Source organism: Artibeus jamaicensis, unplaced genomic scaffold (genome assembly GCF_021234435.1).
Source record: "Artibeus jamaicensis isolate MK-2021 breed Jamaican fruit bat unplaced genomic scaffold, CSHL_Jam_final contig_327, whole genome shotgun sequence".
NCBI lineage: Eukaryota > Metazoa > Chordata > Mammalia > Chiroptera > Phyllostomidae > Artibeus > Artibeus jamaicensis.
Window position 1 is genome coordinate 5,940,026 of NW_026521772.1, and position 27,018 is coordinate 5,967,043.

At 46.8% G+C, this 27,018-nt stretch overlaps 1 protein-coding gene across 1 annotated transcript in view; it reads left to right on the forward strand.

The window, feature by feature from the left end:
• The first annotated feature begins 4,545 nt into the window (after positions 1–4,545).
• LAMC1 (laminin subunit gamma 1) overlaps positions 4,546–27,018 on the forward strand; it is a 109,756-nt gene continuing 87,283 nt past the window's right edge. The window contains exon 1 of the mRNA XM_037145668.2: positions 4,546–5,409. Coding sequence (XP_037001563.2) covers positions 4,998–5,409 — 412 coding nt within the window. The 5' untranslated portion in view covers positions 4,546–4,997. The remainder of the gene's footprint in view (positions 5,410–27,018) is intronic.

Genomic DNA, 27,018 nt, shown 5'->3' on the forward strand with positions numbered 1-27,018 from the left:
TCTGATAAATTAAAAAGTCATGTTCGGAGCCCTGGCTGGTGTAGCTCAGTGGATTGAGCACAGGCTTGTGAACCAAAGCATCACCGGTTTGGTTCCCAGTCAGGGCACATGCCTGGGTTGCAGGCCATATCCCCAGTATGGGGTGTGCGAGAGGCAACCTTACATTGATGTTTCACTCCCTCTCTTTCCCCCTCTCTTCCCCATCTCTCTAAAATAAATAAATAAAATCTTTAACAATTTTTGGTTGTTACAGTAAACAGCATTTGGGTGGGAGGGTAACGTAATTCAGCATTAATTGAAATGCATTAGATATAAACAGGAGATGCAGGCCCTTGAGTTCTGTGCTGGGACCATACCAATTTCAGCCAGAAAAAACTTTTTAAAGCTGGTATAGTAACAGCCTCCTGAAGAGTCTTGTTCAAGGGCTGTGAACTTCTCATTTTGAACAATATAATTTCCAGGCACATCTTCAAAAACAAAAAAAGAAAAGGAAACACAGTAACAACACAAAACCTGTTGCAATTTATATCTAATCAATTGAATGAGATCATGAATCTATTAGGCAATTACATGTTAGGAGAAAACTACCAATAGTAATAATTTTCATTTTGTTTAGAAAGAATTAACCCTCCCCGGCTTGTTTTAGAGTTCATTTAAAAAAAAAACCTGAAGTATAATTGATCTATACCATTAGTTTCAGGTATACATCATAATATGATATTTGTAGCTGTCACCACACATAGTTAAAAACCTTTCCTCTTGTGATGAGAACTTCTTAGCAACTTTCAAGTATGCCACACAGTATTATTAACTACAATCACTAAGCTGTTACCTGCACCCTTCCTAACAATATTTAACCATTCAGGGTCAAAACCTCAGGGCATTCTGAGTTTCCACAGTAAAGCCCTGTACCTATATGTAAACGATTACCTCTCTCCCTGACTGCAGTGGGGTGCAGCCCACATCTGCTTAGTAGAACAGCACAGTTCTTGAGATGTGCAGTGTTCTGTCCTTTCCATGGGACTGTTTTCGGTCAGGGAGGGATTGAGCTTTAACTCCTTGCTTTGGGAAATATTTTCTTTTTTATCGTCTTTGTAATAAAGTTCCAGTTTAAATTGTATGAATTACTGTATGTGTCGTTTCCTCTCCCTTTTTAAACTAGTACGCCATGGTCAAGGTGGCTGAAGTTGGGTGTGTAGGGCTGGGTGGGAAGGAAGGACTTGACCTCATGCAAGAGGAACCCTGTCTTTCTTTACCTGAGCAAGGCCACTAAAGATATCTTATCTTGTTATGCTTGGCCTTGTACCAAGGACCTAGGTGGATTCTATAAACCTCACACAAAGAATCATGTGTAGTTAGTGTCACTTGGAAGACAGGTATTATAATTCTTCTCCAGTATCACATTAATTTTCACCTAATTACAAATTCCCATTTGATAACCCAAAAACCTGGGAAGCTGGAGGTAGCTCTTCCTTTGCCCTCTTCTCCACAGTGGCCTTTATACAACATCAGAAAAGGAAACAGCACTGGACAGGGTGCCGGGAGGGTAGGCTTTCACCTTGACCTTGCTGCTTGCAAGGTCACAGGGATATAACTTCATCTCTTTGAGTCTTAGTTTTCTCAACATTACATACTCGATATCCCCTGCTTCAGAGCTATTACAGTCTGAAAAGTGTGAAACAGAATTAAGTAAGGCTGACATCATTATATCATTAGTACTCGAGGCTATCTTTAGTTTGCATTCTAAATATAAAAGATAAAGGATATAGCACAGTGGTGCTTAGGCCTGGGAAGAATACGGGGAAATGAGGTCAGAAAGACTAAGGAACGGAAAAATAAACACATGGGTATTTCTTGAAGAATGAAAAAATAGGTAAAAGTTGCAACCTTAAAAGCCCAATGCAACCTTTGAAATAATTTTTTTTCTAATTATATCACACATCTCACTCTTGATATAGTAGACATCTGTTGTCTTTTGTCTGCCTTATACCCTGCCCTCCTTGGAGCAGTGCTTTCCCCAAATCCCATGGTTTTCTGGTGGGCTGCTTCATCACACTATGAACGGCGTGTTCAGAAGTGGGATGCCCAGGGCTTTGCCAATGACCCAAACCAGGGAAATCAGCATCCTTCCTTGAAATTGTTCATCTATTTCCTGATGGGGGAAATCTGGTTTCTTTGGAGTTCTAAGTGGGATTTTTTTTTTAAAATGTGGGAGCTCTTTTGTCTGTGCCATCCACAGCTACCTACCTTCACTCTACCTTTCTATCTTTCCAGCCGTGGTTGGGCACCAAGACCGTCTTCTGAGGCATTGAATCTGTTTCTCCTCCACCTTCACACCTTTCTTCTAAGCACCGGAGGATGGAGTTTCCCAGCAGTTAAGTGCAAGTACGAGAGGGCTCTGGAATTAGCAACCCGATGCAAAAGAAAATCCCACACACTTTCACTCAAAAAAAAAAAAAAGCTCATCGAGTCTATGCAGTCAACAGCGGCATCTCCAGGTAATTAAAATACTTATTTTGTTACTGCCCGATATCTAATTAATGTTCAAATTTCCCTCATTGTCCTAGGATTTTTGTTCTAACCTTTGGTTTGTTTAAATTCTGAAACAATGGAGCAAAGTTGCGTTTTTCTTTGTAACAATTAAGCATACTGGCTAGTTACATTTTACTTCTCTTCAAAATAGGTATCTCCTTGTTGCTGTAACTCATCCCCACAAATGACAGAATTCAGAAACGAATTTAAAAAATTTTAATGTACTTTCCAAATACCAGATGAGGTTCTGGCAGTAAAATGATGGTAGGGAAGCAGGAGCAATGTTTGAAGATACCCTTGGACAAAACCCAAAAGAGCGATGACGGGCAAACACGTGTTGGTTTTGCAGCATGTGGGGTCTCCTTGCCTTTTTGGTAGCAAAAGTCCCTACTATGTGCCAATATCTAGTAAAATACTGAAAAATTATAAGGCAATGCATTCATATATTTATTTTAAATGTCTGTAGCTTCATTTTCAACAAGCTTCGTATCTTTGTCTTGTAGGCCCTCATTCATTTTTGGGACAATCAAAGACCAAATATCACCTCCTCTAGGTATAAATGAATATATTTATTTTCCTTCCACTCAAGCATGAAAGGATGAAAACATTGCTACCGACAGCCCTATAACTTTCTTCTCCCAAAGAGGAGGCGCCAAGGGGTGAAGAGTTAAAGACTTTCAGCCACGCACATCTCCACCCATCTCATGAAATAAACGAACAGTGTAAGTGACCCCCTCACTGGCTGAGCAAACTCAGCGTTTTAACAAACCCTCCGGATCCCTCTCCTCCCCAGTCGGACCATTCGCCTTCAAGTCTTCCGGAGTTAACACTGACCCCAAGCGTAGAAACCACGCATTACAGATTTCAATATTTTAGATCCGCACCATCCGTCTGTAAACAGGGGAGTTACTGGGGCCCAAACCAGGTGTGGTTCCCCACCGCCCCACCCAGTCCAGCCCCGTGTGATCATTATTCTCATTTTACTGTTAAGATCTTGAAATGGTGTGTGTTTTTAAATCTGTCACAGGAGAATCCAGTAGGTGCATCCACCAAGCTCGGGGACTGTAAAGGTTTAAAACCGCCGCCCGGGGGCTGGCGGCGGCACCCTGCCCTCGCTGTCTTTGCTGAAGATATCAGCCCCGGCCAAGTGCCCGGGTTCTGATCGCGGACAGAACGCATGATCTTTTGGCTCAGGTTCTGTGAACTGAGTCATTCTGGCACGGAAAACATTCCGTGACTCAGCAGGCCCAAAAAGGAGGATGTCAGATCCAGATAATTTCGAGTCTTTTAAAGGCAAGCTGGAGAACATAAACAACACAGTGGAAGAATTTCGCAGTGGGTGCATGCCCAGGGGAAAAATGTCATTCCATTCCCAGCCTTCCCACTTCCTTCCCTGCCCCTGCTGGACGGCTGGTTACACTTTAGTTTAGGTGCAGGGAACCTCTCCACACAACTCATTTTGATGCTGCAGCCAGGCCCTGTACTCCCCGGGGACCCGGCCAGCCCCCTGGACACCCCGGGCCCTCTCCCAGCAAAGGGCTGCAGCGGACCCCGCGCAGCAGGGGGCGTTCTGGCGGCGGCCCGCCGGGGCCAGGAGCCTGCGGGCCGCCCCCACTGTCGGGTCCCTCCAGTGTCGGCCTCCGGGCGCGGCCCCGCCGGACGCGAGGACGGACACCTGGCGGGCGGAGATCCGCGCTTCTGCGGCCCGGAAGGCCGACCCCGAGCGACTTCGCTGACGCGGCGCCGCCCTTTTAAGGCCACTTCCACAGCCCTTCCCCCAGCCTGGAGTCCTCCGGGCACCCGGGGTCGGGGACCCCAGTGCGCGGCCAGCGCGCGGAGCAAGCACCCCGCAGCCGCCCGGCCCTCCCAGCATGCACCGCCCCGCCGCCCCGCCCCTTCCCTCCAGGCCCCGCCCCCCGCTGCCCCCACCCCCGCGCCCCTCCCGGCCCCGCCCCTCCAGCCGCGCGCCGCGGGCCCGAGCGCGAGATGCTACCGCCCCCGCCGCCGCCGCGAGTCGCCCGGGCGGACGCGCAGCCCACGGCGCGCGGAGGGCGGGGGAGCAGCGACGGGGCCCGCGGGCGCTGCGGAGAAAAGGCCGGGGTTGGGCTTGTTCCTCCGCCAGACCCCACCCCACCCCGCCGACCCCACCCCCTGCTCCTTCCTCCCGGGGGCGCGCGCGCGGGCTCGCGCTCGGAAGTCAGGGGTCGGCGCGGAGTGCGAACAGTGTCCCGGGTGGGTGAGGGCGGCGCGGAGGCGGAGCGCCGGGCAGCGGTCCGCGAGCCGCACGGTCCTCCGCAGCGGCGCCCACCGGCCCCTCTCTTCCGCGCGATCCGCCGCCACCGCCCGCCCCGCGAGCCCAGCCCCTGGGCCCCGGAGCTCAGCCCTCAGAGCGGCCTCCGGGGGACGCCGCCGGGCGAGAGGAACGCGCCCTTGCCTCTGCCGTGGCCCAGCGCACGGGCGGCCGGATGAGGGGCAGCGAGCGGGCCGCGCGGACGCTGCGGCCCCGGGGGCGGCTCTGGCCGGTGCTGGCCGTGCTGGCCGCGGCGGCCGGCTGCGCCCGGGCAGCCATGGACGAGTGCGTGGACGAGGGCGGGCGACCGCAGCGCTGCATGCCCGAGTTCGTCAACGCCGCCTTCAACGTGACCGTGGTGGCCACCAACACGTGCGGAACTCCGCCCGAGGAGTACTGTGTGCAGACCGGGGTGACCGGAGTCACCAAGTCCTGTCACCTGTGCGACGCCGGGCAGCCCCACCTGCAGCACGGGGCAGCCTTCCTGACCGACTACAACAACCAGGCCGACACCACCTGGTGGCAAAGCCAGACCATGCTGGCCGGGGTGCAGTACCCCAACTCCATCAACCTCACGCTGCACCTGGGTAAGCGGTGACAGCCCTGTCCCCTGCTACTTCTCGCCGACAGCCCAGCGCCCGGGCCACCTTCAGCCCTGGCCTAGCCTGTGGGGCCCGCACAGCCGCGTGCTGGCTCTGCTCCCCGGGGTGGGCCACACGGAGACTCCCTTCTCCAACTTCTAGATCTAGCAGTTAATACCCCGCTACGGCCAAGATGCTTCCCGCCAGCATCTCTGGGTGCGCTTTTTTCCATTTTTTTCTAACTCAACCGGATTCTCGTTCCTTTGATTATTCATCATTTCGGCTTGTTTGGCCCCCCTTTTTGAAGCATGAATCAGAAACCACCCCCCCCCTTGCCTTTTTCTCTCTTGGATCAGACAGGAAGGTCCACCTTAGGCACTTTTGCTTGGTTGAAATGTCTCTCCAGGCTGGCGGGTGATTGCTGCTTGCTCTGCTGAATAAGCTAGAATCGAAAGGGTCTGAGATTAGGGAACTGGAGAGGAGCAAATGCCTGTACAGACGATACTGCTATGCGTAATTAGAGTAAATACTCACTTTTAAAGTTATTTTCTTTACAGTTCTCCAGCTGTGAAGCTCTTTAAGACCACAAAGCTATTTCACTGCTAATCCTAGTTCAGGGGAAAGAAAAGGAAGCGTCTGCACGCTCTGTAATAGCTGGGCCCGGTTTTGTCCCTGTGTAAAAAGGCTCTTCTTACTGTCTAACCTTTTGCTTTGATGCAAAGCAAGTGTCAGAACATGTATGAGTGACCTTTTAGAAGTCAGGAAAGGGATGTATAGAAAACTCATTGCTGGGAGAGGTGTATGAGAATGGACATGTTTTTCTTAAAAGTATCAAACGGCACTGCACGTCTTGATTGTTACCAGTAGCTGGTAGTGATGCAGTTCCAGGGAGGATGGAGCACAGGCCATTCCTCTGTCAAAGCAGGATAACCCTGTAGAGCAAATGACATGATTTGGGGGCCTTCGAAAGCAACTTTTTGTGGGCAGTTGGTTCTTTTGGTCCCGGTTCTTTTTCTTTCCACTGCTCTCTGGCACACTGAACTTAATGCAGGTGTCAAGATCCCAGGGAAGGACTGTGACTTACAAAAAGTGCTTTGAAAAGTGCATTGAAATGACTGTGTACGGAGTTTTAGAAAAGCAGTATTTAGCACCTTTGGTGTAATAAATACCATTTTATTTGTAGTGCAGGCAGTAGGAAGATGCAACCTTCTGAAAGTAAGTTCAGAAGGTGAAACTCTGAGACACCTGTTTCTCGGAGATGGAAGAAGGGAGCCCCGTCCCTGAGCCCCATTTTTTCAGAGGCGCTGGACACTCGTAGAGATAGCAGTGTCCTGGAACCACGTGTCTTTCTGAAGACACTGAGGGACCCCCGAGACTCCGAGATGGCTTGCTCTCCAGCTGTTTTCTCCTCAGTGTTGTATCTTTAAACGTGGCCAAGATTACTTGAGAAATTTATATCCACCTATTTTTTGTTTAAATTTTGACTTGTCAGAGTTTCTGTGTTGAATTTTTGAAGGCCCCCCAAATCCTTTTTTATCTATTCAAATGTTAAAAATGTAAAGTAAAGATACTGCCTTGATGTCTCACAGTGCCTGAGGGTCAACTGAAAATTTCTGAACAAGAGTCTCTTATCGAGGTGAAGGTGGGACTGTCCATCTTGGCCTGAGTTTTCCGCTGTGGGTGCTGTGTAGCAAAGGGTCATTTCAGGTGACTATAGACGTGGGTAGATTACTCAGTGATTACTTCTCTCTTACAAAGACAACATGGTAGGTAAGACAGTATCAGTCCAGTTGCTACTACTGAGAGGTAAGGGTATGAACTCTGGGCCTTGGTGATTAAAAGGTCAAAGGAGATTTTAGAGTTCACCTTAATTAGGACTCAAACGTGGCTTTTCACTCTAAAAATAGTATATGTTTGGACTTGTTTTTACTGCATTTTTTTTTAGTTTTTGATAATATTCTTGGAAAATGCAATTCATAAACTATGGGTTTAAAACTCCCAAGTTAAAATAAAAAGAAAAACAACAGTTACTTAAAATAGTTTCCATATGAGTATTGTGATTAACTGTGAAGACATTTACTTTAAACTTTTCAGACAGACAGTCTCTAAAAAGTTGACTGGAACTTACTGTACTTGTTCTCGGGTCAGAAATGATGTCCTGGAGGAAATTGTGAATGGTGGGAAGGGGAGGGAGGCTTGTACCTAGTAAGGTTGACATCTCAATCAGTATCTTCCCCCTTCCCCTCTGTCTCTCCCCACTTCTCTCTCCCCTTCCTCTCCCTCCCCCCTTTGTAAATGACAGGATATATGTATGCATGCGTGTTAATGATCTATAATTTATGGCAAACAGGTGAGGCTTTATGATGTTCAGCGCACGCACACTCCCAGACTCCAGTTACTCTATGGGCTCTAGCTAACTAATTATTCCCACGAATGCAAGTACCGTGACTGTTTGTGCATCTGTTAACCCTCCCCTCCAGTTCAAGTTTCACATACCCTTAAACAAGTGATGCATATTGCGTGCTGCTCCTCCAGAGCCTGTGAAACGCGAGGCGAGCAGTGTGAATGAGCTAGTTCTGGCCACCACTTTTCTAGGCTTCCTTTTAATGTTCAACTTCAAACGCAGTGAACTTTAAAATGAGCAGAGGCAGATTGCACTGAAGTTGTCACAAGAAACGTAGGTGCTTTGGCACAGACCCCTCAGTCATTTTTTAATGTAAAAGCAACAGGACATGGTGAATGAAAACAGTGAGTATAATGGCGAGTGAGTGTCTTCATCTCCAGTTGCTTGGTTGCTGTGGAGACCACCCTGCGTGATTTCTCATGTAGCCTTCCAGAAACTTCACGCACACCTGTGTGTGTGTAAAATCACAGGGCCGTTTGAGCTGGTAACTTTTCCGGGGGGAGGCGCGCTTTAACAGATGCGAGTACAAATTAGATCATTGTACAATTATCATCACTTGTACAAAAGCCAGGAAAATCAGCGTGGACTGCAAAAGCAGCCGTGTCTTGAGCAGAATGGACAGTGTTCCAGGGTGCAGGGCAGTGCGCGCGTATAAAATGAGTTCCAGTTGCTGGGGGAACCGGAACTGTGGAGAGAAATCCCAACCAGCACCCTTTTCTAAAAAGAAGTCTTTTCTTTTTATATGTATATTTTGCCTTTAACTCCTGGATCTTCTCTTCTAACTTCTGTATGGATTATTCAATGAAGGTTTGTTTGGCTTTTGTGTTTTATGATAAGTCATAATAGGTTTCATCAGTATCAGGGGGGTAGTTGATAGTAAGACTTTAGCTGAGGATCTGCCTTTTATTAAACCGCCTTTTTAATTAACTTGATAGTCCCTGTAGAGGGACACTTGGCAGGCTGGGTCTTTATCTTGGGGGAAGGTAGCTTTCTCTCTTTCTAAAAACAGTTAGATTAAGGGAGTGCTTATAAAACCAACTCAATCAAAGTTTATGGAACTCCTAAAATTTACACCCAGACCAGATTTATTTCCAAGCTCCTCATAAGGGGTAGGAGCAAATAGTGATTAAATGATCCTCTTTTAGCTCTATCTAAATATCTTTTTTTGTGTGTGTCTAACTTAGAGCACTTGATACATAAGGATATTAAAAATTTATTCTGTGTGGTCCTCTGAGTGTATATTTCGCATGAAACAAATAGCAATTTTCTTTCCCCAGGAAAATCTTTGCATGGTAGGCTCTGACTGTGTGAGGGAAAATAGTTCACTCTGGTGACTTCACTGTGGTATTTGTGCACCCCGGGGGGACACTGTTTTCGTTTGTCTCACAAAGGCCTGATTTACACTTTGCAGGTTTCAACTTGAGAGGCTGAACAGCTCTTCTTAATGGCCAGGGGTTGTTGAACACAGTTTTATAAAGCTGTTGTTTTCCGGTTCTGCCATTCACTGCTGTTTCTGTAAATGCCTTCTCTGTGTTTCTAAAATATTCAGCCAAACAATGTACCCGTTAGGGGAGAAGTTGGATCTCCAGTGTAAGGCGCCCCCTCCCTCCCAGTAATTTTGTCATTGGCCACATTTGTGGGAGGGATAGTGCTTGACTATTTCAACTCTAAATCCTTTTAGGAAGTAGGATATGCCTGCTGCTGTGCGCTCCTTCGCCCTGTGCACACATTCTCATGTTACTGCCAAAGATTCTGCAAACATTTTTTTAAATACCCACTAAGTACACAGCACAGCACCCACAGGAGGGTGTAGAAGATCGAAGCCCTCGCCTTAAGAAGTTTATACTCTGTTAGATGGAATCTTTATATCCAGTTGTAATGCCATTACAATAATAAATCAGGGGTGCCTCTGTAATACTTCAGTTTACAAAAACCTCCGGAGTCTCACTGATTAGATTTTTGCAACTCAGTGCAGGCACGGATGAGGCCCCTGAGGTAGCGATTTGCCAAAAGTCTCCTTAGAGAGGTGGATTTCAACTCCCTGCTGGGTTGTCTAACCCGTGGCCCTCAGGCCACATGTGGCCCAGGGTGGCTAGGAATTCTGCCCAACACAAAATTGGAAATGTACTTCAAAACCTTTGTTTTCCTTGCTCATCAGTTTTTGTTTGTGTTGGTATATTAATGTGTGGCCCAAGACAACTCTTCTTCTTCCAGTGTGGCCCAGAGATGCCGGAAGGTTGGACACCGCTGGAAAAGGGACTAGCCCCTGAAACTCTTAGCTTCTCTAACAAATCTCTCAAAAGAATAAGTTTATTCCAGGGCAACTTGAACATACAAGTTCATGTGCACACTGATTAGATACCAGGCTGCCTTGGTTTTCCTCCTAGTACCTCTCTGGTCCTTTTCACTTGTTTCTGGAAGCCTCGGCCCCCCCCCCCGCCCCGCCCCTCCATGCCGCTCACCATCCCTGTTCATCCCAGGGCTTCATGTATCATTTGCAAATCGGTAAATTCTAAATTTGTATCTCCAGGCCAGCCATCTCTTTCTCTCAACCTAAGGATGTGCTGGACACAGTCAGTTTGGGATGTCCAGACACCATGTCCACAACTATATTCATCCTTCATCCTCTTTTGAGTCTTAGCCAACTCAAAGCAGCATCTTAATGAACAAGCACTAATGTTTACCTGTGAGGGTCATGATGAATCTTCTGCCAAGTCTATGAAAGATAACCATGCTTGACAGGCTCTCATCGGTAAAGATTACTGTGTTCGGTGACCAGATAGGCTTCTCTGGTGGGAGGTGGGTCCGTTCTGGCCACCTGTATCTCCACCCTACCTTTCCCACCCAGCCTTGCTCCCATCTGCCCAAGACTCCACTCTGGCCTCCCGTATCCAGCCACTGTAGCTCTCGAGTGCTTCTCTTAGTCTCCGCCTGACTGTAGCACCCCATCAAATTTCGCCTGGATTACTGCTGCAGATTCCGGATTAACTGCCTCCAGGTTTGTCCTGGTATTCGGACAGCAGCTACACTTCAGACTGAGAGATGGTCCCGAAATGCAAGTCTGATGGTACGACTTCCCAGCTGAAAATTGTGTAATGGTTCTTCAAGCCTGGAGGATAAAGTCTAGACTCCTTGGAGTGGCATCCAAGGCACTTTAGGACCTTCTTAATCACTAGGCTTAAGTTTTGAACTTTTGATGCTCAAAAGGCTGCTTCTTTGGTTTGCAACACTTCTTCCTGGTGCCGCCACCTTCAGGAATCCTTCCCCAGTTTCTTTCTCTCTCTCGCCCCTTTCCATTCTGTGCTCTGGGCCTGGATGCGGCCTTCCACTCGGTCTCTCTGTCTCCATGAGGTCTTTGAAGGCAGGATCAGAGCTAAGTCCTCTTTTCACTTCAGTGCAGCATAATTAACATTAATTGATTAATTGCTGGCTAGGAATAAGGGATTAACCTGCTCCTTATCTCAAATGATCAGTTTTAAAGGGTCAAGTTTCAGGTTGCCCCTCTGGTGCCCTGCCTGCCTGAGCTGCCTGTGCTAAGACTCATAAAGGGACCCGCTGGGGTTTGAGAGGGACCCCCTTTCCTGGGAATTGATCAAGTTAGACGTTTGCTCGTGCGGGCTTACATTGACAGCCCACTAAACGGGGTCACCAGAAGACTCGTTTATAGCAACGTCCCTGAGGTTTTAGAGAGTACTGTGCCAGACTGTGGTGACACTAATTAAGTATGTCTGCTTTTCTTTCCATGGGTCCTTCCCAGGGGCCCAGCCTAAAATAACTGGGCCCAGTCAGCCTGGTGCCCTGGGCAGCTACATATTCATGAAATAGAATAAAGCAGACTTATCTCTTCCCAAGACAATGGCCCTCTCAGATCTCTGGTGGGAGGAGAACCTTGCGGCCCGGCTGGGAGATGAATTAGGGGATTTACACGACTCCTTTCAAACTCCAGGAGTTACAGTCCCCCGGCTTCCTTCTTTCCTCTGTGTTTCCAGCTGTGTGGCCGCTTCCTGTGGGAGTGAAGGCACCATTGGATTTTTGTTACATCCTCTTCCTCGGATTAAATCTTCTTTGGATTATGTAATTCTTTGTTATTTCATCTTCCTTATGTTTTTATTTATTTGTTCTTTTATTATAGAATGAAAATTGTCTGCATTTACCCCCACCACCACTCCCCCCTCCCCCACCCTCCCTGCTCGCACACCCTCTTGGTTTTGTCCGTGTGCACCTTCTTTATGTTTGGAAAGTTCCTGGAAACACTAATCCAGAATCAGCCTCCCGCACTTTACAAATGGTCTTGTACAGACTTCGCTGCAGGAAGATAAGTCACAGTGTGTGTGGAGGTGTCTGCCTGCCAGTCAGAACGATTGCCCACGGCAGTGACCAGAGAGGCACCCGCTGCTGGCGTTGTCAGAGTCACCGTTCAAGGCCAGTGTCTCCTCCTCTCTAGTTCTAACCGCGTGTTCTCTCTCTGCACTTGGGCGGAGGCTGCACGGCCATACGATTATGTGCAGATTCAGAACGATGCGGTGCTTTTAACGTGTGCGCACTTTATCGCATGCAAATGAATCTGCAGAATAAAAACTGAAGAAAGCAACCGTAATACAAAGTAGGTGATGTCATTTTTTTATGTATGTGTGTGGTTTTGGCGTAAAATAGGAGGGCCCAGAACCTGAGGTTTAATCATCTGAGATGTGGTTTTTTTTACTGTCTTTCTACTTGCTATCAGCAGTGGCTGGCATTCCTAGGTGTTAACTAACATTTGTTGAGTGAATGGGCAAATAAAGTGAACCAGCTGTTTTCAGTTGAGATGCCGGCTGGTTTTGATGCGAGTACTCGCAGAGCGCTTTCAGAAGAGCAGGCAGGCAAAGTCAGGGAGTGGAGTGTAGGAAGAGCTCTTTTCTCACCTACCTTTAAGCAGGTAATGGTTTTGTTTGATGCTTTGTGGTTTACAACGATAAGATGGTTAAGTCTGTGGTTTTTTCCTGCCGGTAGAGAATTCTCAGAGAATGTCGTCTGTGGGTGGTGTGTGCTTGGTACACAGTGCCTGCTTTTTGTACGACTTGTTTTAATTTCTATGGTGAAAACTAAAATTACTTGTAACTAATGCGAAGACCTCATTTTCTTGCCTTTGACGTATTCTACGGACATGGTGGCCTTTTCTCATGGAGCTAGTAAGTCTGAAGCTTGAATTGTGTGGCTTTCTGAGAGAAGTTTTGTGAAATTTTGTGAAGTATTTACGACTAAGTGAAAAGAACTGCCCACTCAGAATGGGATGAGCTCAATGGAGTAGGATTCTGACTGGTTAGTGGACAATGGTCTTATGTAAATAAGGCAGCTGGTGAGAAAAATTTTCATTGATGCCCATTGTGATATGGAATGCAGGGGTAACAATAGATGTTGAAACATTATATCCTCCAGTAATTTGTAATGTGTTTGAGGAGATGAGACAAACACATTCATGTACAGGAAATCAATGGGACAAGATAAGCACAGCAAAAACAATTCAGCTGAAACTTTCGGGCGTGCAGAGGGAATGCAAAGCGCTTTGAATGGAGCGTGTGGATTGAAGTTAGCCAGGAAAAGCCTCTTGGGTCTTGAAGAAAAGACCCCAGTGGACACAAATGGAGGACTTTCCAGGAAAGGCAAGTTGTTGGAATAAAGACGTACAAGTAACCAGATAATGGCGAAGGCGTGATTTGTTTTCCACCGAGTGGTGGAGACTGGTGGGATGGGTTCTGGGGAGATGGGGGATTTTAAGTAGGTGACAGAAGAAAGTAAATTACCCTCCACTGAGTGTCTCCCGGTTACCTCTCTGAGTCCTTCACAGCGATCTTCATAGCTGCTGATGTGTTCCCTATGGAATAATGTAAGCTGATCGTGACCTCTCTGAGGTCAGACAGGCTGAGTTTAGGTTGGAATCCAGACCCGGCGTGGAGAGATTTTGCTCCTGCTACTCTGCTGTGTCAGAACAGACCTCGTAGGTGATAGGGAGCTATAGGAGGACCTTTAACTGGGGACTGAAATGAACTTCAAAGCAAGGAGCTGTGCCTGGTTTCTCTGGCAGAGCTCTCTCTGCTTGAGGAGATCTGGATTGAGGCTGCTGCTTTTAAAAAGGGCTTCGCACTTTGTTGGCAATGGAAGAATTTTAGGTTTGGGGGACTAATACTAATATTGTACTATCTAGCTGTTAATGCATGTAGGATTTTCTAAGGAATTTATTGAATTTCAGAATGAGATCCTGGAGTTTGTCAGTGTCTTCTGACAGGAAAGTGAATTGCTGACCCCATTTCCTGAAGGGTGATCGGGGGAGTGCCGCCTTATCTCCCCCCCGCCCGCACCCAGGACCCCTTCCGCCTGTGGAGGATTGCTGAATTGCGCTCAGCCGCTTACCTTATCTGACACCCAGGAAGATAAAGCAGCCAGGTCCATCTCCCAGTGCTGTTTTGTTTCCCCTATGCTCCAAGAAAATTCTGACTCTCACATGGTTGCTTTTTTTCTTGTTTGCGTTTGCTGACTGAATAGGTCTAATAAGCTTTTGATTATTGATTGGCCAGTAACTACTGTTGTGCTAGGAGGTTTCTTTGTCCCTGTTGGAAGTGACTCCCTTTGCTTTGATTACTGTATAAGTTACTTTGTAAACTTCTAACTCTATCTAATCTAATCTATCTATTTGTTATTTAATGTAGACCTCCTTAGTCTCCCTGAGTATCACTGAGAGAAGGTTCAATCAGAGGACTCTCAGATACATTTAAAAAAGTGTGTTTGTTTGTGTGTGTTTCTTTGTATCTGAAGAACAGGATCATGTTCCCACTTAGATTTTGTGCTTTGGGCTGCCTCCCTACTATAGACCATCTGCATTTTATAAATGCAAGTTGACTGATTAAATTTTAGGTGTGTCTGAATCACAGTTCTGCTTTCTTCATAGTCTTGCGTAGTACACATTGCATTCCTGTGATTTCATCACATCCTAGCAAGCAGTGATCTTCAAATGTGCACGCTCAGTCTCCTTTCTGATGGGGAGATCGGGTGGGGCGGCACCCATTGCTGCATTTGAGGGATGAGTGTTCGTTTTAAAAGTGCCCCCCTTTTTTATTGCCAGTGGTAAAATATAGATAGAAGCATAAGTATTTTCTTGGGGCTTTTTCATCAGCTCTCTTCAAAAAGAATATAAAAGTGCTAACTATAGAGCTTTAAACCACATGGGTTTGAACCGTGTGGGTCCACTCACGTGTGGACTTTTTGTCAACATACAGTTGACCCTTCGTATCTGCAGTTGTACATCCTTGGACTCAACCAACCACAGATCAAAAATGGTATTTTTGACTCATGGTTGGGAATCCAGGGATGGGAACCTGTAGAGGCTGAGGGCCAGCTGTGTGCATTGGTCTAGGCCACTGCATATGGGGGACTTGAACGTACAAGTATTTAGGTATCTGTGGAGGGATCCTGGAACCAATCCCCCTGTGCCCACCAGATACTGAGGGATGGTTGTCGTTTGGTTTTGGGGGAAGCAAAAGTCATACACAGGTTTTCAACCATGCAGGGGTTCGCACCCTAACCCCCCTATTGTTCAAGGGTCAACTGTATTTCCAAGAGAGAAGCTCCCCGTGTTTGAAAAGGGGCAGTGACGGCTTGACGGAAAAGAGTGGAGCAGTTTGTCTTTGAGCCTCCCACTCACGGGCAGGGGGGAGAGGCAGCTGCCTTGGCTCCTGCCTTTCCTACACCTGAGCCAGGCGCTGCTGTCCTCCCCCGTGGTTTCTGCTGGTCGTGAGCCCTGCTCTGTCTGGACTGAAGACCTCTCCCGTTCTGGTGTCACTGAGTTTTCCGGTAGAGACGAACACCCTGGAATTTCCATTGGCACCGTGTGTTGTTTTGGGAGGTGGGAAGAAACAAGGGGCTGAGGGTGAAGATTATGAGGGGAGGGGGCAGTTGGAGGCCTCTGAACAGAGCAGTTGTTACTTTATTGCCTTGGCCACGTGACTGCCTGACTCTTCGTGGGAAGAGTCGTGTTCTGTGGGGTTGAGTGTCTCGGGTGAACTTTTAGAGTGGCCCTGTATATTGTTTTGCATTCGTAGTATTTTAGATAAATTCATGGAATAGAGAGTCTGTTGAAGACTGAATTTCTAGAACTGCACTGCAGATTACGAAAGTTTGCAGGAACATCTGTAATGCAGCTGTGATAGAATTTGTTTACTTTACGGGGATTGCTTCAGAGGCTCAAACTGGCTTCTTTGCAGCAGTTTTCAGCGTGTTTGCCGCACGCGGAGAAGTCAGTCAGCATCGACTCCTGGTGGAGTTCGAGTCATTCAGTTTTGTGGTCATTCTGAGATTTTGGTTTTAAACTAATGCCCACTTGAAAGCTTTCACATCCTGGCACAAGTCACGGACGGTGGAAGCAGGATATCGGAACCAGGATATCAGAAGTCAGGCTCATTCTGGAAATTAATGTATTTTCCAGCTGTTCGGAGGCTTGTTTTCTGTGCTACTTTTCGTGTGTCCTCGTGTGTGTATCTCTGTGTTTTTATAGGAACGCCCCTTGGGAAGGGAGGATCTGCTTTTTGGATTGGGAAACCAAATAGGTGTTATTTATTTATTTTTGCAGAGACTTTTGAGCTGGTATTGCCATTTCTGTGACAGATCCATGGGGGGGCTGCTGGGAAGGGCGGTGTTGGGGGAAACTCCGTGGCAGTCACTAAAAACAGACGCGTTCACATCTCCGGTGATTTTCAATAATGAAACAGGCTGCTCAGGCTCTGAATCAGCAGCCTTTTAACCATGGCTGACTGCGTGGACCTTGCTTTTGAAATTCACAGCAGTGCCTCCGTCCCTGCTGTCTCTTGTCCATCCTGCTAACACACAGCTGTTTTGTTCATGCATCACTTTGTGTCCAGCTGCCCGGCTGCTTCCTTGGGTCCCTTTTATGGTGAATAATGGACACATGGGAGCTTGAACACCCAAGTGTGTGGTTATTCAAACAGGAAGTCTCAAGGAAGCACAGTAACCTCCTCCCAGGGACAAAAGATGGCACGGGAAAGGCCGGGAGTGATTCGAGGCCTGGTCCCTCTGCAGGGAAGCGGCTGACAGTTCCCGAGATTCAGACATCCTGCAGTTTCAAAATGGGATCGTGTCTTGGGGATGTGTTTCATTTTTTAAAAAGTGTGTGGAGTCCTCCACCCTAATCCATAAAGTAGAAATGGAGGTGAAAAAAGTCACGGGGAAGCCCTACCTGTGCCTGGATTATAGGAAAGGTGCAAACTCTTGTTTACTCCGGTAGCAGTGAGGCTGTGCCCAGGAGCGAGAAAGGGGTGGGGCTCTGCAGGGGCCTCCTAGAGCTGGTGGGGTGGGGTCGAAGGGTTGTCGAGCACCCGAGGAGTATAAGATGAGGGAGAAAGTGGGTTCCACTGAACAGAAAGAGCATGCATTCTGGTGGGAGAGCAAGAATGTGTTTACCCACAAAATGTGAAGCACCGGAGAGAAGGATGAAAACCCCATGTGATCGCAAAGCAGATCTGATCGCAGCTGATCAAGATAGATGGCTTCTCAGAAAACTTTATCTGGCGACTTTGTAGATTCCTACCAACTTTGAGATTCTTTGATTATGTGATAGAGGACTTGTTAGAACGAGTCACATAAACCTTGATTTTAGATTTAAAAGTGAAAAATTAAACCTGTAGGTAAAAGGTAAAGCTCCGGGTTAACAGCAAACAGTTCATGTTATGCAGGAAGGGCCAGTGATTTTCAACCTTTTTCCTCTCGTGGCGCACAGAAACCTACTGCTTAAATTCTGTGACACACCAAAAAAATGCATTCTATTTTTTGCCAATCTGACAAAAAATAGGTATAATTTTTATTCATTCACACCCAACAGGTACTGTGTTGGCTTTTTGTAATTTTTTAACAGGACAATCTCAGGGAAGAGAGGTCAGTGCCCCGACTAAAGAGTCAGGTATCCCATGGACTAAGTACTCTTGCTGCACACCAGTTGAACTTACCGAAGCAAGGTGACGCAAATACTAAAGAAAAGAATTCAGTCTGGGCTTAGTTAATGGGAGCAACAGTGTTCAAACGAAAGGGGCGCCGGTGATGTTCACCGTGTGCTTGAAGCCCGGCCCCCAGTCCCAGCGCCAGTAAACGCGCTCACCCCCCCATGGGGGCTGCGTCTGCTCTTGATTCTTTCTCTTTTCTCTTTGTTCGTTTGGTGGCCTCCTCCTCGTCCGTCAGAGCCCATGGCGAACTTCAGCTCCAGGAAGATTTTGGTGGTTGCTCATCCCTCCTGGCCCTCCACAGCACCTGCCATGATGTTGCTCGATATTCGTGAATTCATTCATTTCTGAAAGTCCGCACAGCAAACATAGTGCATTATGCATACTGTGATGTAAGTGGTGCTAGATTGTATCGTTTTCTCTGTTTCTGCTGTAAGACTGAGTTCATTGAGAACAGATTGAATGGATTGATTCATCTAACAAATATTTATTGAGTACCTGTTATGTAAAAGGCACCACAAATGGCCAGAGACCAGGGTAGGAGACCTAAAGCTTAACTTCGGAGTGAAAAACATACAGTTCTGAGGGCCTGACCGTGGGAGGGTTTTCTTTGCTTTCTTATTTCTGTTGGCTTTAGTATCCCTAGTGTACAGCATGATACCTTTTACATAGATGCTCAAAAGTTTGTTGAGTGAATTAATCCTATTTCTGTGGGGCTATGGCCACAGAATGCAGATGGAGGTGAGAAAGGGCCCATGTGTTTAGATGTTCCCCAGGTGGGGTTTGCCATTTCATAGGGTCATCGAAATTAGGCAGGTGGGATGGGCTGGCTCGTGAATGGCGTGGCATCCTCCTGCCACCCTTAGGTAGAGATCGGCCACAGCAGCAAAGAGCCCCAACGATGAAGCAGTTAGAAAAGCAGCCATGTTTGTTGCTCTTCTGTGGGGTGGTGCCCAGGTGGGTGGGCAGGTGGGTAGCTCCACCCACACAGATGTTCTGGGACCAGACTCCTCTCGTCTTCACGCTCTGCCACCCCTGAGGCTGCAGTTCTTCCCTGGGCGGTGGAAGCTGGGCGACAGGCACCTCTGAGTTCCAAATGGGAAGATACCGATAAGGAGTGTGTGCTCTATTCTTAGGACTGAGACCCGAAAGTGGCGTATCATTGCATCATCGGCCCCTGGAGAGCACTTGGTCACCGGCCGCTCATGTACGCAGTGGAGGCTGTGCCCAGCCACAAGTGCGTTGTGGTGGCAGAGGAGGAGAATGATTTCGGCGGGTGGCTGTGGCGTGCCAGTGCTCCCGCTCTGGTGACGTACTTGCCAGTTTCGTGATACAGAATCCTGCCTCTCCCCAGGTCTGGTCTTCCTGGAGCACCTTCTTCCACAGGCTCCCATCCTGCTGTTCACAGTTTTAGCGATTGGATGTAGAAAAAACGAGCAGAGTCTGTGGACGCTCCCACCCTAGGTCTCCGGGAGAAGAGGCTGTGAAAAGAAGGGGTGCATGCTTACCCTGCTTTCCTCGGCGCCCAGCCTCTGCTCTCCGCCCTCGCAGATTCATTTGTTCCGAGACTTGACCGGGTTTCGTTCCCCCATCCCCTCTTGGCACCGAGACCGCGTACTTCACACTCGCTGCTCCATGCCAGGTCCGGTTCGGAGGAGCCCCTCCCAGGTGGGATCCTGACGGAGTTGATGGTCCCGGTCCTGTTTGCATTCCGCTGGGGTGGATGAGTCAGAGCTGTGGTGAAGGCCAGATGTGTTCTAGATGGAGAATCCCAAGTGCGAGAAAACAGTGCCTGTTGCTTGCACCACTTACTGGTCACTCGAACGGACAGTCTTGTTCTGGAATCATTTTTAATGTGTATTTACCTTTGCCTTGGATGTGAGTTCATGGAGGGCAGGAACTGTGTTTAAACGAAGTGGGTCAGCAACTGAGAGCTAGGTACTTGGCCTCGGGAACCATGGCAAATTTGGTAAAATAGGTGTGCGTGCAGAACGCCGCAGTAGCAGTGGTGCCCCACGGCGCACGCTTCCCTATTCCTGCAGCGAGGCGTGTCCCCACTTCAGGCTGATTAAAGGTCACTAGTGCCTCACTCTGGTTTACATTGTGCTTTGTCGTCAAGTGTCAGGAGAACCCTCTGCTGTTGAAAACCTTCTGAATTTTGATACACAGATCGAGGGTCGTGGGCTTGTCGTACTTACGTAAGTTATAGCACCTCTTCAGTTAGCGATTTTAGAGCGACTAAAGACTGTCTCAACTTTGGGTACCCAGTAGGCATTCGACAGCTTGGTTACTATCTAATGAGATGAATAAAGCCCCATGAATAGGAACTTTTATTTCATCAAGAGGATGCATGTTAATAGATATAGTTTAAGAATTTCAGTGGATGGGTTGTTAAATTATGGTAAGAATATTCAGAAGTGCAAGTAGAGTACTGTGTAAATGTTTAAGAGGAGCAGGTAGTGGCTGGATTCTAACAAAAATACCTATTCTAAGGAAAAAAAAGCATTTCTTTGCCTCATTTTTTTGTTTTCATTTGATTGTTTCTTGTAAAAATGTAATTTCATCGCCAATATCAGTGCGTGCTTTTGTTGGGAACCGGACTGCGCTGCAGCCATTCGTCCGAGATAACTTGAATGGGAAGTTGATTCGGGTATTCTCGGCCTCGGAAGCAGGTCACGTCAGTGGTGTCTGGGGCCTTACTCCGTCCTCACTTTATACGTCTCCCTGCCTGCCTGTCTCAGCTTCGATTTTCTTTCTGTCCAGTTATTTCACATTAGTGACCAGTGTCTGGAGGAATCTTTTTGAAAAAAATCATGCAGGTTGAGATGAGTGTATAAATGGTTATTTTAATAAATGATTGCGTTTGCCTGCAGAGTTCTCTGAGCTTGATTTTTGCTTTCTAAAAGATTGTCGTCTCCTTGGATTACTGTTATTTTTTCTCAATCAAACTCATTGTTTTTATTTGCTCAGAGTCCTTTGCCATCACTCTTTGCCTAACATATGTCATATGCTCTAGGCTTTATCCCTCCAGGTTTTTTTTTTGGGGGGGGGGGAGGAATTTGCCCTCTCTGTAAATCCTTTTCAACAGTCTGGGAGCACAGCTACAACGGGGCTTATCGTACCACTCATTGGCCACTTGAGAGCACGCTGTCTTGTTCTGGAATCTTTTCCATGTGCATTCACTCATACGAGTTCACTGAGGACAGGAAGTATAATTTAAACCACTGGGTCAGCAACTTGGAGCTCGGTGCCTGACTTGGGAAATTATAGGCATTAGAATATTCTTGGGTTGCCTGGATGAATCAGAAAACTCAATTCTAAACTGATAGGGAAGCACAGGGCTAAATTTAACAATTAAATGTGTCCCGAAGGTGGCTTTGGAAGAATGTTTGAAGAGGTGTGTTCACTAACCTCTGGAGAAAGGCCACAGTGCTGTTTTTTCAAAGTTTAAGCCATCACCCTCACTGTGGACAGCGATACTGGAAGACCTGCCTGTTTGTTCTGACGGATTTTCTTTTAGGAACAGGAAAAGAGCTGAAACCAACTGTAACATTGTTTCTTTTTAAGAAGCCTCCTCTTCCTTCCCAGGATCCACAAGGCCAAGTTAAATACCTTTCTTTTTTTAGGAGAGCAGACTTTCTCAGACCCAGACATGGAGAGTTTCTGTTTCACTAAGTACAAAGCCCTGTAAAGTAGGTGTTTAAATTCCTCCTTCTTGTCGTTTGCAAGTTGTCACAATGTCACACTTTCCTTATAAATCCTTAACACTGACGGCCTGCAAACCCAGGGATGATTCCTGTGGAAGGAAGTCTGTTGTCTCCTGGGCTGATGGGTCGCCCCTGCTCACCAGTGACACACGACTCATCTCTGGAGGTTGTTTTGGTGTGTGTTTTTTGAAATACGGTATGTGGATTACTGTGAAATGTTGCTCTGTATTTACAGGTAAATACAAGATAAAAGAGGTAATTGTATTGTATGTGCAACAGGTTGTCAGTCTCCGTGCGCAGAAACCGGAGTAGAAGTGGAAACTTCTCTCTGAAGTGGACGAGTAACTGTGGGGCCCTCCTTCCACCCTCATATCCCCCACCCCAGGTTTTGTGTCTTCTCCCCTCGCGTGAGAAAGAAGATCGTTTTCTCATCCCTGGCGGGTATGTTGCTTGTCTTTGAATTTGTAAAGGTGGTTTGCAACTTGCTCTTGTCACTCGGTACATTTCTAACAAGTAGTTGTAATTCATCCATTTGCATCCCGTGTAGGGTTCTGTTAAGTGATTATAGCACAGGTAATTTACTGGTTGTCGTGCTGATAGACTTTATGTTGTTGTTAGTACAATAATGTTTGTGAGCATTCTCACATGTCTCCTGATGCTTGTGTGTGAGAGTCTTTAACTGGGTTGCTGGGTCATAATAAGTATTTTCCGTCTTATGAGATTATGCAAATGTCTTCCAGAGAGGATGTACCTGCTGAATGCTCACCAGCAGTGTGGACAGCCATCGATCCCCATGTGGTGGTGTTCGAATTCTTAAATTTTGGCCACTTGATGGTGTGAAATGATATCTCAGCGGTTTAAGTTTCTTTTCACGTGTTTATTGGTCTTTCATGTTTTTTTTCCTGTAAATTGTCTCATGTTTTTTCTCTTAGTAAGTCTTAGTATTCTTTATGTATTTTGTATACTAATCCTCTGTCAGTGACATGTTGTCTGTATCTTCTACCAGTGTGTGATTTATCCTTTTTATATTCTTTATCGCATTTTTGCGGCAGAATGTCTTAATTTTGACATGATCAAATGTATCAGTATTTTCTCTGGCACTTAGCCTTTTTGTGTGTCTCATATATTTTCTTCCAAGGGTCTTCTAAAGGTTTAAGATTTGCCTTTCACAGTCGATTGTGTGTTGTCTTCCTCTCCTCGGGAAATCCCTTTCTAAACCCTCCTGGTCTGCTGATTTCCTGGCCGTCTCTGCGTCTCAGCTCTTCCCTGTGGATTTTAGAATCTGGTCATCAAGCTGTTCAGTAACATCTGTTTGGATCTTGGTGGAAATTACAGCGGCGCTGTATGTCCATTTGTGTTGAAGCAACATCTTCACAATATTGAGTCTTTCTATCCATGAACATGGATAGAAAGTGTAATTTGAGGCCTTCTTTAATCAATTCCAGTAATGTTTTATAATTCCCTCCTTATAAGCTTTGGCCTTTTCCTGTGTCCAAGAACACATTTTATTTTTTGCTATTTTGTGCAATTTTTTTCCTAAAATTACATTTTTCTATCTCTTGGTTGCTGGCACATAAAAATGTAACTGGTTTTTGTGTTTTGCTTTATAATCACTTGCTTTAGTTCTCTTATTAATTCTGATTATTCGTGTTTAGAATCTCTTGGGTTTTAGATAGTCATCTGTAGATAATTACAGTTTTGTTTCTTCTTACCAGTCCTTAACTCTTTTTATTTATTTTTTCTTTTCTTTGTTGATTAGAACAATATACAAAATTTCTGTTCAAACATTCTCCTTAAATACTGTGAATTCACAAAGCTTTGCTAATTTGAGAGAGGAGAGATGTTTTTATTTTAGGTTGCATTTCTTTTGTCATTGTTGAGGCTACTTTCTTATCCTGTGGCGTAATATTTATTTCTGTAAGCTACCTCACTTCCTTTTTTTGTAGAGATGTGATAGCAATACAAGAAATATTTTTTAGCATAGTTCCCAACTTTTTGGCTATTAAACCACCTTAAGGAATGTTTTAGGCGCAGGTTTCAATGGATTGAAGTAGCTCTAAAATAGTAACCTTAGTAAATACACGGTATTCACCTCCCTGGTAAAATTAGTGACCAGATTCATTTGCTGTCCATTTGACATGGTAAGTGGTAATCTAGAAAATGAAAACATTGCTACTTACAAACTTCACTGAGGACTTGATTAATACATTTGTTTCCCTAAAACACAAAGCCGACTGTCCCAGTCACTGGTACACGGGCCTGGGCTGTATTTTGACTTCATTACTGAACCACTCGTGATCGCAGAGTTTGATGAATGAGCTGTTTCAGGGCCACCTTCTTGGTTTCCTATCATGAACGTGGGTCATAGACTTTAAACTCTTCCTTCCTCTTCTCTTTAAAACTTAATACACTCTGAAGCCTTTATTCATATCTGAGAAGTGGATTGAACTTAAAGGCCTCAGAGCAAAGAATGGTGTATCTGTGTGACTCTTTAGAAAGATTGTCTTCTACAAGGTAAAATTTGATACATGTGAAGAGTTTTAGGTTCTTGGGATAGATAAACCCCACAGAAGTGGTTCTCAAAGGAGTGTGCTAATGTCCTCTTAGGGACGTTTGTGGGGGGGTTGTCACGGGGAGGGGAGAGGAAGCAGTGCCACACAACAAATCGCCCTGATCCCGCCCATCTCCGGGATTTCTCGGGGGACATCTGTGCTATTAAAAACCCAATGATAAATATCTGAGCCTAGAATATAACTGTGTCTTCATACATAAACACAGAGGTTTTATAACATAATTTTATTAGACATAATTTCTCATGAGTACGAGTAGCATGTCCGTAAATATTTTTGAGCTGAGCAAGAGCTCAGACTACGAAAATCACTGCACCCCCATCCCGAGTTGCCCCCCCCCCCCGTGGTGCTCCAGGGGCCCGTCCAGCACACACACAGCTCACTCCGCCTCTCTGGCGCTCACACTCAGAGCGACTCTGTGCGTGCATTGCACATCTTAGCCTCTTTTCTGAAACGCCATGCGTAAAAGCAAAGAGTTGCTGGCGTTCCATCGAAATTTTGAAATTTGCCTTCACAGCCTTCCCTACACAGGAATGGTGGTAGCGTGTCTACCCTGCCAACATTTATTTTTTCTTATGGAGCAATCACATCACGAAACTGAAGTGCATGTTTTGCCAGGAAGCGGGCTGGTGCAGTTGGCAGAGGTGGAGCATTCTTCCTCCCGGTCTCCGCTGCGAGGGTCTGCACTCTGCCCCGACGTGTTACAGCTCCCGGTGGAGGCAGTGCTGCCTTCACCCGACAGCGCACGGCTGCTCCGCCCTGCCGTCCCTCCCGACACCAACCTGCGCGGCGGTGCTCACCTGTGTGTCTGCCCTTCTGCGAGTCTTGTGCAGAACGGCATCTAATCCTTTTCTCGAAATTCAGACCTACTCGTTAGAATTAGGTAGGTACAGGTTTCCTACGGGTTTGTTATCTTCTACTGTAGTGACCCCCAAGCCTTTATCGATTGTTTTCTTTTAATTCTGCTTTATACCGTAGTTAGGGCTACACATACACACACACATGCACCCACACTTGGAAGTTATATGTATTTTAGATTACATAACTTAGGGATTTTGTTTGGGGACAGTAAAGTGGAGGGATTACAAAATATTTATTAGGAAAAGGGGCAGGAGTCTGGTGGGTTTGAGCCTCATTCTGCAGCGACTCACCCTCCCCTAGGTGGTCTGCTGCTCCCTGCCTGGGGTCCTCCCCCCACCATCCCCACCCCTGTCCGTTGTCATGGAAGCCAAGGCCGTCTTTCTAAAATGTCAGGTGTCACTTCCCCAAGTGCTACCTTGTATTAACTTTCTGGTTAACATTTGTTCGTGTGGAAAGTAATCCAATGATTAATTAATAACAGAAGAATAAACTCTGTGTCTCAAACTGTACACCTACTTCTGCCCCGCCTGGTACAGTGTCTCACCAACTGGACGCCTGGCCAGCAGGGGCTGGGTCTTAAATTTCTTTGTATCTCCACCATTAACATCTTTCTTTACAACTCGAGTCTGCTCCGGAAGGATTTGCTGGTACCGCTACCTGCCTTTCTCCTGTTATAGTGGAAAGTTGGAGAACGTTCTCCACATTTCCTTGCAGCTCTCCCTGGGCACCGCTGCTTTTTGAGTGAGTGTCTGTGGGGAGCAGCACCTAGTGTTTCCGTGGTGGCCGCCGCGCTCCCCGCCCTGGATGGAGAGAAGACGCCCAGAAATGGAGGGGGCTTGACCCCAGGCTGATTGTAGTTGTGGTGTTAGGGGAAGATGTGGCAAAGGCATTTAAAAATGCTTTACTTTTCAAAAATGTGTTTAACTGTAATAAAGAAGTCTTGGCTTCAACTTTATATAAAAAGGCTATGTGACCATTATATTGTTGACTTTTGTTTCGATGGCTGTTTTCTCCGAGGTGGAGTTTGATTCATTGTGTGAATTTTTCTGTTAATTTCCTGGCATATTTTTGGTTTTGTTTTCTGGTGAGGGAAATCGTTTCTTTTGTCTCTAAACGTGCCCTTCCATTCTTCCCAAGTTATTGAAAAGTCGTTCTGGACCCTCTGTCTTCTGTGTGAGCCGTGTCAGTGACCCAGCCCGGGTGCGATGGGACGAGGTTGGGCAGTATCTCCAGTCAGTGTCGCGGGCGGCACCTTACGCGTGTTTCTGCGTGTCTTCCACATTCAGTGTCCTTGCCTGTGGACTCAGCATCCCAGTACTGGGAGTACAGTTCCCAGTCAAGGTGGCGGTGTCTGCGAGCTGATCTTTACCCATCAAACTTCAAAGTTGCTATTGATCAGACCAGAGCGGAGGGTTTTATCACCTGTTCACTCTCCTCATGGACTTTATAGTACATTGTTTAATCTTCTCTTAAAAGAGGTTTTTGTTTACATGCATAGATTTTCCCCACCCCTTGTTAGAAATGCAGATTATGACTGCCTTGTGATATTGTAAACAGAGCTGTGATGTATTTATTTGCCTAATTCAATGTGTCTCACTGGCGTTGAGTTCAAACACATGAGTGTTTGGAAGGCCTAGGTGTTCCGGCCTCAAACTCTGAGGAGCAGAGTCGGAGTATACCTGTTGTTCTGGAATTTCGGCTGTTCTCTGCTCCTCTTAATGCGAGGTCGTCAAATGAATTTTTCCTCACCAGAGTTTTTAAACGTCCAGTATTCAGTAATCGGCAAATCTCGGCTGCCTAGGGTACAGCGCCGGTTTGGCTGTTACAGTGGGTACAGACGGCCACCAGTGCTCTGACTCTCTGCCCTTGGCCGGGGACCGCTGTGACCCGCACGGGTAGCAGATGGGATGACAGGCCGGGTCCAGGCTTCTGCCTTGGTCTCCCGGAGCGTCACGTAGAAGTCCGACTGCCCTGCGGCCACCAAGCCTGAGAGGACGTGGGCAGGCTCTCTGGTGGGTATTCCCACTGTGTCCAGCCTCCCACCCATCCCCACCAGGGCGCCACGTGTGACCACCCAGCTGCCAGATAAATAC